The 15,690-nt window shown below is 49.9% G+C and overlaps 1 protein-coding gene across 1 annotated transcript in view; it reads right to left on the bottom strand.

Annotated features, from left to right (window-relative positions):
- Positions 1 to 15,690, bottom strand: part of LOC147099701 (uncharacterized) — a 44,040-nt gene that overhangs the window by 21,631 nt on the left and 6,719 nt on the right. Inside the window, exon 2 of the mRNA XM_085969086.1 lies at positions 3,435 to 3,506. Coding sequence (XP_085825212.1) covers positions 3,435 to 3,495 — 61 coding nt within the window. The 5' untranslated portion in view covers positions 3,496 to 3,506. The remainder of the gene's footprint in view (positions 1 to 3,434; positions 3,507 to 15,690) is intronic.

Genomic DNA, 15,690 nt, shown 5'->3' with positions numbered 1-15,690 from the left:
GACCGCTTCCCCCCCAAACAAACTCCCCCACCATCAGACCGCTTCCCCCCCCAAACAAACTCCATCACCATCAGACCGCTTCTCCCCCCCAAACAAACTCCCTCACCATCAGACCGCTTCCCCCCCCCAAACAAACTCCCTCACCATCAGACCGCTTACCCCCCCAAACAAACTCCCTCACCATCAGCAGACCGCTTCCCCCCCCCCAAACTCCCCCACCATCAGACCGCTTCTCCCCCCCCCAAACAAACTCCCTCACCATCAGCAGACCGCTTCCCCCCCCAAACTCCCCCCCCAAACAAACTCCCTCACCATCAGCAGACCGCTTCCCCCCCCCAAACTCCCCCACCATCAGACCGCTTCTCCCCCCCAAACAAACTCCCTCACCATCAGCAGACCGCTTCCCCCCCCCAAACTCCCCCCCCAAACAAACTCCCCCACCATCAGACCGCTTCCCCCCCGCAAACAAACTCCCCCACCATCAGACCGCTTCCCCCCCCAAACAAACTCCCCCACCATCAGACCGCTTCCCCCCCCAAACAAACTCCCCCACCATCAGACCGCTTCCCCCCCCAAACAAACTCCCCACCATCAGACCGCTTCCCCCCCCCCCCAAACTCCCCCCCCAAACAAACTCCCTCACCATCAGACCGCTTACCCCCCCAAACAAACTCCCTCACCATCAGCAGACCGCTTCCCCCCCCCAAACTCCCCCACCATCAGACCGCTTCTCCCCCCCCCCCCAAACAAACTCCCTCACCATCAGCAGACCGCTTCCCCCCCCCAAACTCCCCCACCATCAGACCGCTTCTCCCCCCCCCCCAAACAAACTCCCTCACCATCAGCAGACCGCTTCCCCCCCCAAACTCCCCCACCATCAGACCGCTTCTCCCCCCCCAAACAAACTCCCTCACCATCAGACCGCTTACCCCCCCAAACAAACTCCCTCACCATCAGCAGACCGCTTACCCCCCCCCGCAAACTCCCCCACCATCAGACCGCTTCTCCCCCCCGCAAACAAACTCCCCCACCATCAGACCGCTTCCCCCCCGCAAACAAACTCCCCCATCAGACCGCTTCCCCCCCCAAACAAACTCCCTCACCATCAGACCGCTTCCCCCCCAAACAAACTCCCTCACCATCAGACCGCTTCTCCCCCCCCAAACAAACTCCCCCACCATCAGACCGCTTCCCCCCCCCAACAAACTCCCCCACCATCAGACCGCTTCTCCCCCCCCAAACAAACTCCCCCACCATCAGACCGCTTCCCCCCCCAAAACAAACTCCCCCACCATCAGACCGCTTCTCCCCCCCCCAAACAAACTCCCCCACCATCAGACCGCTTCCCCCCCCAAAACAAACTCCCTCACCATCAGCAGACCGCTTCCCCCCCCCAAACAAACTCCCTCACCATCAGCAGACCGCTTCCCCCCCCAAACAAACTCCCTCACCATCAGACCGCTTCCCCCCCACAAACAAACTCCCTCACCATCAGACCGCTTCCCCCCCCCAAACAAACTCCCCCACCATCAGACCGCTTCCCCCCCCCAAACAAACTCCCTCACCATCAGACCGTTTCCCCCCCCCAAAACAAACTCCCTCACCATCAGACCGCTTCCCCCCCCAAACAAACTCCCTCACCATCAGACCGCTTCCCCCCCCCAAACAAACTCCCTCACCATCAGACCGCTTCTCCCCCCCCAAACAAACTCCCCCACCATCAGACCGCTTCCCCCCCCCAAACAAACTCCCCCACCATCAGACCGCTTCCCCCCCCAAACAAACTCCCCCACCATCAGACCGCGTCCCCCCCAAACAAACTCCCTCACCATCAGCAGACCGCTTCCCCCCCCAAACAAACTCCCCCACCATCAGACCGCTTCCCCCCCCAAACAAACTCCCTCACCATCAGACCGCTTCCCTCCCCCCAAACAAACTCCCCACCATCAGACCGCTTCCCCCCCCCCAAACAAACTCCCTCACCATCAGACCGCTTCCCCCCCCAAACAAACTCCCCCACCATCAGACCGCTTCCCCCCCCAAACAAACTCCCCCACCATCAGACCGCTTCCCCCCCCAAACAAACTCCCTCACCATCAGACCGCTTCCCCCCCCCCAAACAAACTCCCCCACCATCAGACCGCTTCTCCCCCCCCCAAACAAACTCCCTCACCATCAGACCGCTTCCCCCCCCCAAACAAACTCCCCACCATCAGACCGCTTCCCCCCCCAAACAAACTCCCTCACCATCAGACCGCTTCCCCCCCCCAAACAAACTCCCCACCATCAGACCGCTTCCCCCCCCCCAAACAAACTCCCTCACCATCAGACCGCTTCCCCCCCCAAACAAACTCCCCACCATCAGACCGCTTCCCCCCCCCAAACAAACTCCCCCACCATCAGACCGCTTCCCCCCCCCCAAATCAAACTCCCCCACCATCAGACCGCTTCCCCCCCCCCCCAAACAAACTCCCCACCATCAGACCGCTTCCCCCCCCCAAACAAACTCCCCACCATCAGACCGCTTCCCCCCCAAACAACTCCCCCATCAGACCGCTTCCCCCCCCACCAAACAAACTCCACCATCAGACCGCTTCCCCCCCCCCAAACAAACTCCCTCACCATCAGACCGCTTCCGCCCCCCCCAAACAAACTCCCCCACCATCAGACCGCTTCCCCCCCCAAACAAACTCCCCCACCATCAGACCGCTTCCCCCCCCCAAACAAACTCCCCACCATCAGACCGCTTCCCCCCCCAACAAACTCCCCACCATCAGACCGCTTCCCCCCCCCAAACAAACTCCCCCACCATCAGACCGCTTCCCCCCCCAAACAAACTCCCCCACCATCAGACCGCTTCTCCCCCCCCCAAACAACTCCCCCACCATCAGACCGCTTCCCCCCCCAAACAAACTCCCCATCAGACCGCTTCCCCCCCCCAAACAAACCCCCTCACCATCAGACCGCTTCCCCCCCCAACAAACTCCCCCATCATCAGACCGCTTCCCCCCCCCAAACAAACTCCCCCATCAGACCGCTTCCCCCCCCCAAACAACTCCCCCACCATCAAACCGCTTCCCCCCCCCCCAAACAAACTCCCCCCACCATCAGACCGCTTCCCCCCCCCCCAAACAAACTCCCCACCATCAGACCGCTTTTCCCCCCCCCAAACTCCCCACCATCAGACCGCTTCCCCCCCCCCAAACAAACTCCCCCACCATCAGACCGCTTCCCCCCCCCCAAACAAACTCCCCCACTGCCTGGGTCGAGGCTCAGACCTTCCTGGACTGTGGTCTTTTCTCTGGCATTCCCCACCGGACTGGAAGCCAAGCTTGTCCATCAGGCAAAAAGTTAAAATCCACCCCCCCCACCCCTGCCAAAAGGTCTCACTGAGCCTTTGAAATTTTTAGCTATTCAGTCAAGTGGTCTCTCACCTGTGAAAACTCCAAACATTCCAACGAGGATTCCGATCATGCACAACGGGTAAAACTGCATGGCAGCTAGACCTGGAAATACAAAAAAAGCACTGCAGTCCAACAAATGAACTTAGATTCTGAAATTAGATATGGGTGTCTCAATATGAAAAGCTGCTGTTAAAAAAATGTTTTATATCGGATTAAATAATGTCCCCAAATCAACCCCAATAGAAAGGCATCAGCAACATGACCTGTCACCTAAACTATTTCTTACGCGTTTGTGGCAGTCCTTAGGCCCTTTCGCAAGAAACCTCGTTGAATATTCAGTGAGCAACAGCACTGGCTGCTTTAAATATTCAAACCAGTCCCAGAGAAGAGTTTCAACTTTTCAACCACCTCTTGAATATTTACAGTTAGTTTCTGGCACTGCTAGCTCCTAATGACCGCTCTCCCATTCACAGTTCTCCCAATCCCAGCAATCCCGGTCCTAGTGCTCCTGATCCCAGCAATCTTGGTCCCAGCAATCCCTGTTCTAATGCTCCTGATCCCAGCAATCCCGGTCCTAGTGCTTGCGATCCCAGCAATCCCTGTTCTAATGCTCCTGATCCCAGCAATCCCGGTCCTAGTGCTTGCGATCCCAGCAATCCCGGTCCTAGTGCTCCCGTCCCAGCAATCCCGGTCCTAGTGCTCCCGTTCCCAGCAATCCCGGTCCTAGTGCTCCCGTTCCCAGCAATCCCGGTCCTAGTGCTCCCGTTCCCAGCAATCCCGGTCCTAGCGCTCCTGATCCCAGCAATCCCGGTCCCAGCGCTCCCAATCTCAGCAATCCCAGTCCTAGTGCTCCAGATCCCAGCACTCCCTGTCCAGCACTCCCGATCCCAGCAATCCTGGTCCCAGCCCTCCCGATTCCAGCAATCTCAGTCCCAGCCCTCCCGATTCCAGCAATCTCAGTCCCAGTGTTCCCTAGGCCAGCAATCCCTGTCCCAGTGCTCCCGATCCAGCAATCCTGGTCCCAGCCCTCCCGATTCCAGCAATCTCAGTCCCAGTGTTCCCTAGGCCAGCAATCCCTGTCCCAGTGCTCCCGATCCCAGTAGTCCCGCTCCCAGCACTCCCAAGGCCAGCAATCTTAGTCCTAGTGCTCCAAAAGCCAGCAATCCCGCTCCCAATGCTTCAGATCCCAGCACTCCTGATCCCAGCACTCCTAGTCTGTGCTCCTGGTCCGAGCAGTTCAGGTGTCAGCACTCCTGAGGCTCTATCCATTTTAATGCGTATCATCACTCCCACCTGTACCCTAACCCATCCCATGGGCATTCTGTGTACAGGAACAGATGAAACAGTCTCGGTGTCAGGACCTGTCATCCTGTTTGGTTTGGTGGAGCTGGTCCAGCTGGGATTAAGGTGCATTGTAACACGAGAATAAGGTCAGGGCTGAGAAAAGAGCATCAAAACCCCTCCCTCTTGTCCCCCACTCTCCCCATCCTAACATCCAACAGCAATTCCAATATCGGTTTTAAATTTACTTTTCACTCATTTAAATTCCTTTTTAGCCTGGCTTACTTTGAAGTAATATTCTGGCTTTATCCTGTAGATCTATACCATACAGTATTTGATATGGCTTGATGAAGTGCCCCTTTAACCTTTTTCTTTAGATTGTAGAGCTCGTGCTTCTCTAACCTTACCTCATGGCTCAGCCCCTTTACACTCAGGATCATTCCTGTTGTTCATGTCTGCACTCTCCAATTCATGTACCTCCTTTTTGTAAAATGTGGCTATATTTGAACACAATTCCAAGTATAGTATAATTGGTACATTGTATAGTATAACCTCTGTAGATTTGTAAAACTTTCTGCCTATACATCCAACATACTAATTGCTTTTTAAATTGTTTTATCACATTAGAAGAGAAAAAAAGAACTTGCATTTATATAGCACCTCAGCCTCAGGATGTCCCAAATCGCTTTACAGCCAATGTCTGTACATTGATAACTCCTGCTCCCTCACTGGTTAACTCTACCCCATTCATTGTATACTTATGTCACACAATTTTTTCACAAATGCTTAACTAATCGAAATTATTCTGAACATGTTTAGCTGTCTCTACTGCTCTCCCAATTTGAGCAAAAACATACATTTTTTTTAAGTACTGTTATTTGGCAGTGCAGGCATTTAACTGGCCTCAGAAGTCCTGGGCTACATAGATACATAGATACATAGAAGATAGGAGCAGGAGTAGGCCATTCGGCCCTTCGTGCCTGCTCCGCCATTTAATGAGATCATGGCTGATCCTTTAATTCAGTATCCCGTCCCCGCCTTCTCTCCGTAACCCTTAACCCCTTTTGCCCGTAGAAATATATCTAATTCCCTCTTAAATATATTTAATGAGCTGGCATACACTGCCCTCTGTGGCAATGAGTTCCACAGGTTCACCACTCTCTGAGTGAAGAAATTCCCCCTCATCTCTGTCCTAGAGAGGGAAAATCAGCCAGGGTTCCTGCTGTTGATCATCATGCAGTGATTCCTGCTGGAGACTGCATGTCTATTGATGTGGGATCACCAGGAAAGTGATTGGGATCAGCTATGGGAGCCTCTATGGTCGAATAGCCTGCCAGTAGTCCTAGCTCACATGAAACATGGCCATGGATGGGGTACTGCTGAGGGACGATCGGTGCCTTTGTATCCCGTACTCCAGCATGAGCTAGAACAGTCAGGAGAGGAGGGAGAAATATTGCAAACAGGTTTTACCTTTATGTCTTGGAGCAGCTGGAGATCTTTGCGAATTGGTCTGTTTATCTCCCAGGAATTCTTGTCACTGGTGTCTGCTTTGGGACTGATGTGGCTTCCAGCTTTGCTGCACTATTTATTTGGAGAGGTAACGATGAGTTGAGGGGTGGAGCAAACCTCCATCAGAGGCGGACCTGTCAGCAGCTGTCAAACTAGCAAGCTGCAAATTGTGATGATGTTCCCTGATGTTACGTGTCTCAGCCCTGATCGTTTTCACACCACAAACCTCAAGTTTTTTTCCCTATGCAGTTGGTGTTTCTGTTAAGCTCCCATCCACCCAGTGTTGCGTTCACTTCCCCATCAAATGGACGAGCAGAGATATTCTCCTCAGCTGCTGAAAAGTGAAAGAACATCCATCAGAGATTGGGCTGAGAACAGGAACTTTATTGAAAGAAAGTAAAGAAAGACTTACATTTCTATAGCGCCTTTCACGACCTCAGGACGTCCCAAAGCGCTTTATAGTCAATGAAGTACTTTTGAAGTGTAGTCACTGTTGTTATGTAGGAAACGCGGCAGACAATTTATGCACAGTAAGTTCCCACAAACAGCAATGTGATAATGACCAGGTAATCTGGTTTTAGCGATGTTGATTGAGGGATAAATATTAGCCAGGACACCGGGGATAACTCCCCTGCTCTTCGACAAAATATTGTCTATAAATCTTTTATGCCCACCTGAGAAAGCAGACAGGGCTTTGGTTTAACGTCTCATCCGAAAGACGGATTAGGACAATTAGCAGAGCAAACCTGGCCACCACCTTGCATTCCACAGGGTTAGAGCACCAGCCGACTGCGACTGGGCATGTTGTACACAAACATTGTCGTAAAATAATACAGGGGTAACTTACTAAAGGGAGATTGGTCACTTGGTGAGGTACCTGGAGTACTTTATGGAATTCTCATCCAGCGAGAATCAGCACATTTTGGGGAGGACAGAAATCGGATTCCTTTATCCAGTACACACATCTTTCATTCCAATAAAACACTGAACGGAGGAGGACCACATCTTCCATCAATTCCTCAGAGGATTGGGGCAAGTGGGGAAGAAAATATGAGCGGGATGTGTCCCACCACATCCCGCACATTGTCACAGGCTGTGTGTGTCTAACTCTGGGAGTGATGTGTCGTGTCCCGCCCCCCCCCCCCATCTGGGGGCGACGTGTCGCCCCTCGCACGCTGGGGGTGATAGAAACATAGAAGATAGGAGCAGGAGTAGGCCATTCGGCCCCTCGAGCCTGCTCCATCATTTAATGAGATCATGGCTGATCATCCAAATTCAGTACCCTGTCCCTGCCTTCTCTCCATATCCCTTGATCCCTTTAGCCTTAAGAAATATATCTAACTCCTTCTTGAATATATTTAATGAATTGGCCTCAACTGCACTGTGTGGTAGAGAATTCCACAGGTTCACCACTCTCTGGGTGAAGAAATTCCTCCTCATCTCAGTCCTAAATGGCTTACCCCTTATCCTTAGACTGTGACCCCTGGTTCTGGACTCCCTGACCATCGGGAACATCCTTCCTGCATCTAGTCTGTCTAGTCCTGTTAGAATTTTATAAGTTTCAGTGAGATCCCCTCTCATTCTTCTAAACTCCAGCGAGGACAAGCCCAATCGACCCAATTTCTCCTCATACGCCATTCTTGCCATCCCAGGTATCAGTCTGGTGAATCTTCGCTGCACTCCCTCCATGGCAAGAACATCCTTCCTCAGATAAGGCGATCAAAACTGCACACAATACTCAAGGCGTGGTCTCACCAAGGCCCTGTACAACTGCAGCAAAACATCCTTGTTCCTGTACTCAAACCCTCTCGCTACGAAGGCCAACATACCATTTGCCTTCTTAACTGCCTGCTGCACCTGCATGCTTACCTTCAGCGACTGGTGATGTGTCCCTCGCACATCTGGGAGTGATGTCCCTCGCATTGGGAACAGTAGCATAGTGGTAATGTCACTGGGCTAGTAATCCAGAAGCCTGGACTAATTATCCAGAGACATGAGTTCAAATCCCACCATTCAGTTAATTAAATAACTCTGGAATAAAAAGCTAGTATCAGTAATGATCAACACGAAACAAGGGATTGTCATAAAAACCCATCTGATTCACTAATGTTCTTTAGGGGAGGAAATCTGCCGTCCTTACCTGGTCTGGCCTATATGTGACTCCAGACCCACAGCAATGTGGTTGACTCTTAACTGCTCTCTGAAATGGCAAGCCACTCAGCTGTAACAAACCACTACAAAACACAATAAGAATAAACAGGACGGACCACCCGGCTATGGACGCGGCAACGGCGGACACGGCAACGGCACACCCAGCCCAGCTGACCCTGCAAAGTCCTCCTCACCAACATCTGGGGACTTGGGCCAAAATTGGAAGAGCTGTCGCACAGACTAGTCAAGCAACAGCCTGACATAGTCATACTCACAGAATCATACCTTTCAGCCAATGTCCCAAACTCCTCCATCACCATCCCTGGGTATGTCCTGTCCCACCAGCAGGACAGACCCACCAGGGGTGGCGGCGCAGTAATTTCCAGTTGGGAAGGAGTGGTCCTGGGAGTCCTCAACATTGACTCTGGACCCCATGAAATCTCATGTCTTCAGGTCAAGCATGGGCAAGGAAACCTCCTGCTGATTAGCACCTACCGCCCTCCCTCAGCTGATGAATCAGTACTCCTCCATGTTGAACACCACTTGGAAGAACGGAGAGTTGCAAGGGCACAGAATGTACTCTGGGTGGGGGACTTCAATGTCCATCACCAAGAGAGGCTTAGTAGCACCACTACTAACCAAGCTGGCTGAGTCCTGTAGGACATAGCTGCCAATCTGGGCCTGCGACAGGTGGTGAGAAAACCAACGCGAGGGAAAAACCTTCTTGATCTCGTCCTCACCAATCTACCTGTCGCAGATGCATCTGTTCATGATTACCACCCCATCAGTCTACTCTCAATCATCAAAGTGATGGAAGGTGTCATCGACAGGGCTATCAAGCAGCACTTACCAATAACCTGCTCACATGCCCAGTTTGGGTTCCACCAAGGCCACTTGGCTCCTGACTTCATTACAGCCCTAATCCAAACATGGTCAAAGAAGCTGAATTCCAGAGGTGAGGTGAGAGTAGCAGGGCTCCACCATCATTGAGGATTGGGATATTCATGGAGCCTCCTCCTCCCATTAGTTGTTTAATGGTCCACCACCATTCACAACTGGATGTGGCAGGACTGCAGAGCTTTGATCTGACCTGTTGATTGTGGGATTGCTTTGCCCTGTCTATAGCATGCTGCTTCTGCTTTTTAGCATGCATGCAGTCCTGTGTTGCAGCTTCCCCAGACATCAAGGCAGCATTTGATCAAGTGTGGCATCAAGGAACCCTGGTAAAACTGAAGTCAATGGGAATTGGGGGGGGGGGGAACTATCCACTGGCTGGAGTCATACCTAGCACAAAGGAAGATGGTTGTGGTGGTTGGAGGTCAATCATCACAGCCCCAGGACATCACTGCAGGAGTTCCTCAGGGCAGTGTCCTAGGCCCAGCCATCTTCAGCTGCTTCATCAATGACCTTCCCTCCAACATAAGGTCAGAAATGGGGATGTTCGTTGATGACTGCACAGTGTTCAGCGCCATTCACAACTTCTCAGATAACGAAGCAGTCCATGCCCGCATGCAACAAGATCTGGATGACATTCAGGCTTGGGCTGATAAATGGCAGGTATCATTCGCGCCACAGAAGTGCCAGGCAATGACTAGCTCCAACAAGCGAGAGTTTAACCACCACCCTTGACATTCAACGGCATTACCATCACTGAATCCCCCACCATCAACATCCTGGGTGTTACCATTGACCAGAAACTTAACTGGACCAGCCACATAAATACTGTGGCAACAACAGCAGGTCAGAGGCTGGGTATTCTGAGGCGAGTGTCTCACCTCCTGACTCCCCAAAGCCTTTCCACCATCTACAAGGCACAAGTAGGGAGTGTGATGGAATAGTCTCCACTTGCCTGGATGAGTGCAGCTCCAACAACACTCAAGAAGCTCGACACCATCCAGAGTGCAGTTTGTCACAGAGTGTAGATCGGAACAGAGTGTTAAGCTGTGAGGTTGGTGAGTGAGGGAGTGAATCTTAAAGGTTAATCTCTTTTTTTTAAATAAAATCCAGTCTTGTGTGCTTGCAATTAGCATTTAAATTAAATTTAAATTTACTGTTTCAAGTTTTAAGTTTCTTCCAGGCTTGGGCAGGGCTGAACAAGCTCTGTGCTGGAGAGCAGGTGAGAGTAATTCATTAATTAACTGGTCTAATCTGGTTCTGTAACTGCCAGAGAGCTCACTTATTTAAAGCTCAGCAATATAAATGAGGGAGGCTAGAGTGGAGTTCCTTTCCTTTTTCTATCTTTGTCAGCTTTTAGGAGAGCAGGAGCTAAAAAGCTGCACAAAAGGGGACAGAAAACCAGCAAGAGTTCAGCTCTCTGACACCCCACCCCCCCGACCGTATCTGGAGAAAAATTAAAGTGCGGTTTAAACAGATGCTGCGAGTAGGGAATTGGTTCTTACTTTACACCAAGGAAAGAATCCGAGAGTGGGAGCAGTCAAACAACAACAACTGCGAAACCGCTAAAGTGACGTCACAACCAGGGAAGGAGCCGATTGGTAAGTAGGACCTGGTGAGTATTTCTACAGTCCAGTCGTTAAAGTAAAAGTAAGGTCTCTAGTTTAGAGTAAGTAGTGTTTAAAAGGAAGGTCCCTAGTATATTTAATATTCTTTAATTTAAAGGAAGTAAAGGGAGTAAATTAAGGGTCAAACAACTTCCTTTCATCCTTGAATTTTCTTATGCTCTAATGTACAATATTTAAAGAAAAGTATGCATTGGGTATCTAACTAGTCCTGCTGAAGATCTGATTAGAACTTGTTGCTATTTATAGAGGTTATTTGTGACAGGGGGCTGTGTAAAGAAATCTAGGCCAAAGTTTCTAAAATATCAGAAGCTTGACTAGGTGCAGAGACTTGTCGAGGTCTTTTAGACAACAACCGCTTACTGTTCCATACTTGGCACTGAACATTGGTCAGATTAGTTAGTCTGGTTTCTGTTGAACAAATGATGTGCGTCACAGAGAAATACATAAGCCACCCTCTCAACATAGTTGCTGCTTTGACACATCCCTGGGCCCTTCCTGCACCGTACCTCGTTTTCTTGCTACCTGTTCGACTTTCACAGTGCAGCAACGAAGCCATCATAAGAGATGCTGCTGCATACCTAAATAAATGTCAAATAAATCAGTCACTAGTACCCATCGAACATTAAGAGACTCGAGCCAAAAATACACATTTTCAATTTCTTAGATGCACATTCCCAATAACCAGTTTTCAGAGGTAAAAGAGCATGCGCTTACTTATTGTTCCATCCGGATCCCCCAATAACCCTTGTTCTCTGAAGGAGGATCATCTACACTCATCCACACATATGTTTAGCCCATTTACTTCATTGGAACCTTTTTAAAAGACCCTCAAAAACATGATCACATAGCAGGCACTTACCCATAAATGCTATGCTTAACAAACAGGATTTTTTCAACCCAGTTTCCTAAGGATCAAATCAGAAGAGTGTGTTGAGAACACCTCAACTACTAGTAATTACTGTGTTTAAAAAATAATTGCATTTATTTTTTGGATTGGGTCGTCCACATATCCACAATTGGTTAGCAATAAGGCAGTGCTTGATGGGAGGAGGGACAACAAGGAAACTTGGCGAAGGATTCACATGAAGAGTTTTTTCATAAGTAACAGAAGATAAAATAACTTGTCAGATTTAGAGCAGTGTCTAGTGTTAGATCCGTGATTCTTTAAATAGGATGTTTCCCCAAGAACTACACGGATGCTGTAACTTAACAATCAACAGGTATTTACTGGGGTAGAGTAGTCTCAAGACTGAGGTACAGAAGCCTGCTCCGGCTTTATATACAGGTGTGGTCACTGCCGGTACTACACTGTACAGGAGCTGTAAAACAGTTCTCTCTTAAAGGTACATACACAACAATTCCTCCCCTTTTTAGATTAACAGTACCATAACATTCATTTAACAATTAACACTTTAACATGCAACATTAACTGAAAATAGTCCATTTATAGATTCAGTCTTTGGGGCGGCTTCCTGATCCTTTCGGGATAGCGCCTTTCCTGAGGTTCTTGTTCTTGGTGCGGAAGCGATTCTGGCCCCTTTTCGTCGGTTAGTTCATCGGTTTCCACTGCTACTGGTTCGGAGGTAGATGCTACCGGTATGTCGGGTTCATCCCCAGGTACTCGAGACATGGGGTTGACTCGTTCCTGTGACGCTAAGATCTGATCGACGTGGCGTCTCACAATGTTCTCCCCGACATCCACCGTGTACATTAATGGCCCCTGCCTTGTGCATATCGTTCCGGGTTGCCATTTCTCTGTTCGGTAGTCACGGGCCAAGACTAGTTGTCCTACATTGAAGCTCCTTGTCGGCTTTTCATTGATGTGCTGGAATTGTTTATCCTCAACATTTCTTCGCACATTGGGTCTGAGCAAATCCAGACGAGATCTCAACCTTCGGTTAAAGAACATCATGGCCGGGGGTCTGGTTGGTAACTGCATGTGTTGTATTTCTGTAGGCTAATAGGAAATTGTCCACCTTATGCTGTAGTGGAATTTCATCGTCGCACATGGCCTTTATCGCCTTTTTAAAGGTTTGTACGAACCTTTCAGCCAATCCATTTGTGGCTGGATGATATGGGGCGGATGTGTAATGCCTTACCCCATTCCTTCTCATAAATTTTCGAAACTCTTCGGACACAAACTGTGGTCCATTATCAGAGCAAATCTGCTCTGGCAAGCTGTTCCTGGCAAATATGGTCCGTGGGACTGCAATCGTTTTCTCTGTAGTGGTTGAGAACATTTTTATCACCTCAGGCCATTTCGAGTGAGCATCCACTGCTATTAAGAACATTGAGTCCATGAATGGACCAGCAAAATCAATATGCACCCGTTGCCATGGAGAGGAGGGCCACTCCCATGGGTGTAGAGGGGCATGTGGTGGTGAATTTTGGACCTTCTGGCATCCTGAGCAGCTCTTGGTTAGGTCCTCGATTTGTTGATCGATCCCCGGCCACCACACATAAGCCCTAGCAAGGCTTTTCATTTGCACCCCTCCCAGATGACCTTCATGAAGCTCATTTAGCACTCTCTCTCCCTTAACTTGGGTGGAATCACCACTCGGGATCCACACATCACTGTCCCCTGGCATACTGACAGCTGTTCTCTTCTGAATGAGAATGCTGGCAACAGTGAGTCGCCATGTGTTGGCCATCCCCTCACCGTCAAATATACCCGAGACAGTGTCGGATCATTGCGGGTCTCCTTCTCTATATCCGCGTTTGTTACTGGCAATCGTTCAATTATTGACGAATAAAATATCTCGATAGGGTCCACTGCTGGTGCTTCCTCCACAGTAGGCAGTGGCAGGCGTGATAGCCCATCAGCGTTTCCATGCTGTTTCGTGCCTTTTATATTCTATTTCATATTGATTCGCCCCTAGAAACAGGGACCATATTTGTAAACGTTGTGCAGTCATCACTGGAACGCCCTTCTTAGGATTAAAGATGGAGACAAGTGGTTGGTGGTCAGTCAGCAAGGTGAACTTCTGCCCATGCAGATAGTGGTTGAATTTTTTTAATCCCCATACTAGGCTGAGGGCCTCCCTGTCAATCTGGGCGTAGTTGCGCTCGGCTGAGGTTAGTGACCGAGACGCAAAGGCTACTGGCCTCTCCAACCCGTCTGGGAATTTGTGCGAGAGCACCGCTCCAATACCATAGGGTGATGCATCACATGCCAAACGAATTGGTAGCGCTGGGTTGAAATGGGCCAACACCTCTTTTGATGTGATCAATTCTTTACACTTCTGGAAAGCTCGTCTACGTTCGTCATTCCACTTCCATGGCACCCCTGTTTGCAGTAGGGTGTTCAGTGGGTGTAATAGCGTGGACAAATTTGGTAAGAACTTATGGTAGTAGTTTACCAGCCCGAGGAACGACCTCAGTTGTGACACATTTTCCGGTGCTGGAGCCTTGACTACTGCCTCAATCTTTTATGGGGACTTATGTAACCCCTCTTCATCGATGACGTGGCCACAATACGAGATCTGCTTCTGGAAAAACTCGCACTTGTGGCGATTAGCTCGTAGCCCATATTCCTTTAATCTGATGAGCACCTTCTCCAAGTTGGCGAGGTGATCACTGTCATTTTTGCCCGTGACCAGGATGTCGTCCAAATAACACTGGGTCCCTGGAATCCCTTGCAGGACTTGATCCATCGCCCTTTGCCAAATAGCCGGAGCCGATGCTACCCCAAGCACCAGCCGGTTGTATTGATAGAGACCTTTATGAGTGTTGATCGTGAGGTATTGTTTCGAGGCTTCTTCTACCTCCATTTGCAAGTATGCCTGGGCTAGATCAATTTTGGTGAAGCGTTCACCTCCAGATAGCGAGGCGAAAATATCCTCAATTCGTGGAAGCGGATATTGTACCGTGTGAAGGACTGGGTTCACTGTCACCTTAAAATCCCCACAGATGTGGACCTTCTTTGGTTCCCCAGGCGTATTACTCAACGACCTCTTCATTACAGGAACGATGGGTGTAGCCCACTCGCTCCAGTCTACTTTGGACAGTACTCCTGAACGTTCCAGCTCTGCTTCGACGGCTGGTCTGATCGCATAAGGCACTGGTCTGGCCGTAAGAAACTTTGGGCTTGCATTTTCCTCTATTTTAATCGTTGCTGTTATGCCTTTTAGTGTTCTGAGTCCCTCCTGGAACACTTCTTTTGCGTCAGTTAGCATTTTTGACAGTCATCCAGGTGTGACGTTGTCATCCTTTTTGGCCTCAACCTTCAGTGCCTGTATGGAATGCCAATCTAATTGTATCTTCCGGATCCATTCACGTCCTAACAGTGCTGGTCCTCCATCTGGCAATACATATAAGTCCATTTTAGGTATTTCCTGGCTTTTGTATATCACTTTCACCCTTTATTTTTCCTTTGGGGTAGACTTTTTGCCCCATGTACGTCTTCAAGACAATCTCTGTAGCTTTCAAGGGTATATGTGAAAATAGCCGCTTGTAGTCCCTTTGGTTTATGACTGTTAGGGCTGATCCTGTGTCCAATTCCATTTTCACTTGGACTCCGTCTATCTTGAGCGTAACCCAGATAGTCTGGTGATCCTCCATTTTGGTTACCTTATGTAGTTTCAGACAACCCAGCTTCTTGCTTCTGGAGTCTGTGTCACTTTTCTGTTCGTCTGAACCACTGTCCATCACCTTGTGTGCCTTTTTGTACTTCTCCTGTGGAGATTTCTTGCTGTTGGTTTTCTTCCCAGACCTGCAGACTCTTGCTATGTGTCCTGCTTTTCCACACCGTCTGCACACTTGGTCCTTGAACCAACAACCCTTCTGGTTGTGTGTTGTTCTGCCACAGCGATAACACTTCCCTG

This window comes from Somniosus microcephalus, chromosome 28 (genome assembly GCF_052327205.1).
Source record: "Somniosus microcephalus isolate GS21.2 chromosome 28, FLI_Smic_1.0, whole genome shotgun sequence".
NCBI classification, from domain to species: domain Eukaryota; kingdom Metazoa; phylum Chordata; class Chondrichthyes; order Squaliformes; family Somniosidae; genus Somniosus; species Somniosus microcephalus.
This window is presented reverse-complemented; position numbering and strand designations above follow the sequence as displayed.